Here is a 1970-nt window from a genome sequence, read left to right on the forward strand (position 1 = left end):
GTCTCGCTCTTGCTTAGGCTGGTCTCGAACTCCTGAGCTGAAACAATCCGCCCGCCTCGGCCTCTCAGAGTGCTAGGATTACAGGCGTGAGCCACTGCGCCCGGCCTATATTTCACCCAACATAATGTCCTCTCGGCCTGTGGTTTCTAACCCCTGGGCGTTGGCCCATTACCGGTTCATGGCCTGTTAGGAAATGGGCCATGCATCACCACCTGAGCTCTATACCACCCCCAGGACACCCCACTCTCCCATCCCTAGTACATGGAAAAATTGTCTTCCATGAAACCAGTCCTTGGTGCCAAAAAGATTGGGGACTGCTACTATAGGCTCATCCATGTTGCTGTAAATGACAGGATTTCATTCTTTTTTATGGCTGAATAGTATTCCATTGTAGAAGTATAAAGTGTTTAAGTTAAATTGAATAAGATATGTGCAAGACCTCTATGGAGGAGAAGAGTAGGTGGTTAAGAGCTTATGGATATGACTGAAGTCAGGCTAGTTGAGTTCAAATCCCAGCTCTACTACTTAACTAGCTGTGTGACTTTGGACATGTTACTTAATCTCTCTGTGTCAGTTTTGCCTGTAAAATAGGGATATTGCCAAGTTTTTCTTTGTTAATCCAGATTACCCACCCCATCAGCAGTGTTTGAGGGTGCTGTCTCTCCATATCTTCTCAGAAGCAATCTTAAATTCAGAAGGAAGTACAGAAATCACTAAAATCAGCCACCAGATCGTACAAATCAGGACCGAGGCTTAGTAAGGTATAATGGTACAGTCAGTGTCATATAGGCAAATTATAAGAGTCAGGTCTGAAGCCTAGATTTTCTAACCGACTCCTAGTGTTCTTTTCACTGACTGTAGAATTCTTGGATTTGTCAAACATTTAATAAGCTTTTGCTATATGTAAGACTTCTGTGTTCCATGCTTAACATCTATAACATAAAATCCTCACCACTCTCTAACGTAGGTGTTTTTTTATTTATCTCAGTTTTACAGCTAAGGACATGGAATCAGAGAGGTTAAATGACTTTTCTGAGGTCACTCAACTAAAAAGTGGCAGGGGTAGATCGGAGCTCAGACCTTTCTCATTTCTGAGCCCCGTCTTCTTTGTATTGTACGTATGTCACACATGCCCATTTCAGGTGTTTTCTCTTTCCTCTCTTTCATTATCCTGTCCAAAACTTCTTCCTCATTGCTCTGAAGCTGTTCACACTCCTCATCCTCTTTTGACTTCCAGGCTAACCTCTGCTTTGTGGACATTGACAACCACTTCATTGAGCTGCCAGAGGACTTGCCTCAGTTTCCCAACAAATTGGAGTTTGTCCAGGAAGTCTCAGAGATTCTCATGGCATTTGGCATTCCCCCTGAAGGGAACCTTCACTGCAGTGAGAGTGCCTCCAAGCTGAAGAGGCTTCGGGCCTCGGAGTTTGTCTCTGATAAGAGAAATGGGAATATTGCGGGCTCCCCTTTGCATTCCTATGAACTCCTTAAGGAGAATGAAACTATTGCACGACTGCAGGCCTTGGTCAAGAGGACTGGGGTGAGCCTGGAAAAGGTAAGATGGTGTATGTGAGTCTGTGACACGTTTGGTCTATTCTAGGGTGCTGTCCTAGTCAAGTAAGGCATGGGATGAGAAAGCACCCAGCTCAGGACAAGGCATATCTGTGAGCAGTGAAAGAATGCTCTGTGTGGGGGACTCTGGGTTTTGTCTGGCATATGTTATCCTAGTAAATACTACTTGCGTCTAAATCTGAGTAGCTTCTCCCTTGGACATCAAGGAGAGCCTGCTGTCATTTTTTTTTTTTTTTGAGACAGAGTCTCACTCTGTTGCCCTGGCTAGAGTGCCGTGGCGTCAGCCTAGCTCACAGCAACATCAAACTCCTGGGCTCAAGCAATCCTACTGCCTCAGCCTCCTGAGTAGCTGGGACTACAGGCATGCGCCACCATGCCCGGCTAATTTTTTCTATATA

At 45.1% G+C, this 1970-nt stretch overlaps 1 protein-coding gene across 1 annotated transcript in view; it reads left to right on the top strand.

The window, feature by feature from the left end:
• DENND5A (DENN/MADD domain containing 5A) overlaps nt 1-1970 on the top strand; it is a 112050-nt gene that overhangs the window by 67222 nt on the left and 42858 nt on the right. Inside the window, exon 6 of the mRNA XM_012654394.1 lies at nt 1238-1555. Coding sequence (XP_012509848.1) covers nt 1238-1555 — 318 coding nt within the window. The remainder of the gene's footprint in view (nt 1-1237; nt 1556-1970) is intronic.

This window comes from Propithecus coquereli, unplaced genomic scaffold, assembly GCF_000956105.1.
Source record: "Propithecus coquereli isolate 6110/MARCELLA unplaced genomic scaffold, Pcoq_1.0 Scaffold44, whole genome shotgun sequence".
NCBI classification, from domain to species: Eukaryota; Metazoa; Chordata; class Mammalia; order Primates; family Indriidae; genus Propithecus; species Propithecus coquereli.